This window comes from Pundamilia nyererei, unplaced genomic scaffold (genome assembly GCF_000239375.1).
Source record: "Pundamilia nyererei isolate P.nyererei 1_Seehausen unplaced genomic scaffold, PunNye1.0 scaffold00032, whole genome shotgun sequence".
NCBI lineage: Eukaryota > Metazoa > Chordata > Actinopteri > Cichliformes > Cichlidae > Pundamilia > Pundamilia nyererei.
This window is the reverse complement of record NW_005187433.1, coordinates 1,515,272-1,516,580: the sequence shown is the minus strand read 5'-3', so window position 1 is coordinate 1,516,580 and position 1,309 is coordinate 1,515,272. Positions and strand designations below refer to the sequence as shown.

Genomic DNA, 1,309 nt, shown 5'->3' with positions numbered 1-1,309 from the left:
TACCAGTTCTTTTGTTTTGGTGGTATTGAGGTCCAGGTTGTTAACGGCACACCAATCTGACAGCCTCTGAACTTCAGCTCTGTACGCAGTCTCATCTCCTCCTGAGATGAGCCCCACCACGGTGGTATCATCTGCAAATTTGATGACTGTGTTGTCTGGGTGGGAACTAACACAGTCATGTGTGTACAGAGTGTACAGTAGGGGACTTAGTACACAGCCTTGTGGAGAGCCAGTGTTGAGGATGAGGCCCCACTCTAACTCTTTGTACACGGTCTGAGAGGAAGTCTCTGATCCAGCGGCAGGTGGTGGAAGGAAGTCCAATTTCCAGCAGTTTAACTATTAGTCTGTCCGGGAGTATCGTATTGAAAGCAGAGCTAAAGTCAACAAAGAGCAGCCTGGCGTAACGGCCCTGCACTTCCAGGTGAGAGATGGTGGTGAGGAGCGTTGTAGCGATGGCATCTTCAGTTGATCTGTTAGCTCTGTATGCAAACTGGAACGGGTCGAGTGTGGGTGGCAAGCAGGACATGATGTGACGTCGGACCAGTTTCTCGAAGCACTTCATTATAACAGGTGTTAGAGCAACTGGTCGGTAGTCGTTGAGGCTGCTAATGTTAGTATGCTTTGGCAGTGGGACAATTGTGGGTGACTTTAGGCACGGCGGGATGCAGGACTGGGACAGTGAAGTGTTGAAGATCTTAGTGAAGACCCCAGCCAGCTGGTCTGCACACTCTTTTAGGACCTTTGCGGTTACCCCATCTGGTCCGGTGGCCTTCCTGGGGTTCACTGCCCTCAGTGTGCGCCTCACCTCATATTCGTACTATGAGGCTTAGGCTGCTGCTGCCGTCCGATGTTTTTGCTGCTGCTGCCTCTGGTCCCTTCACCTCAAAGCGTGCGAAGAAGTGGTTCAGCTCCTCCGCAAGCTCCGCGTTACCCTCAGTCAACGTGGTATTGCCAGGTTTGTAGTTGGTTAAGTGCTGAACTCCCTGCCATACCTGTCGTGAGTTTTTGGTGCTGAAGTGGTCTTCGATGCATTTAAGGTTAAAGACATTATAGACATTATATACTTGATTAAAATTGCAAATACATCACCTTTTCTCCAACATATAGGCCAATGACAGAATGTTTTTGAACTGTGTGTTACAAATATTTTAGCTCTCAAAGATAAAGATAGATAAAGATAAAATTAAAGAAGAGATCATATTTTAGATATTAGAAGTGAAACTAATGCTTAATTGTGACAGATTACTTAGAATTTTTTTTATTTATCTGTCGTGTGTGTGTGTGTGTGTGTGTGTGTGTGTGTGTGTGT

At 46.7% G+C, this 1,309-nt stretch overlaps 1 protein-coding gene across 1 annotated transcript in view; it reads left to right on the top strand.

Moving 5' to 3' along the window:
* galt (galactose-1-phosphate uridylyltransferase) overlaps positions 1-1,309 on the top strand; it is a 42,971-nt gene that overhangs the window by 28,722 nt on the left and 12,940 nt on the right. Inside the window, exon 8 of the mRNA XM_013909843.1 lies at positions 889-955. Coding sequence (XP_013765297.1) covers positions 889-955 — 67 coding nt within the window. The remainder of the gene's footprint in view (positions 1-888; positions 956-1,309) is intronic.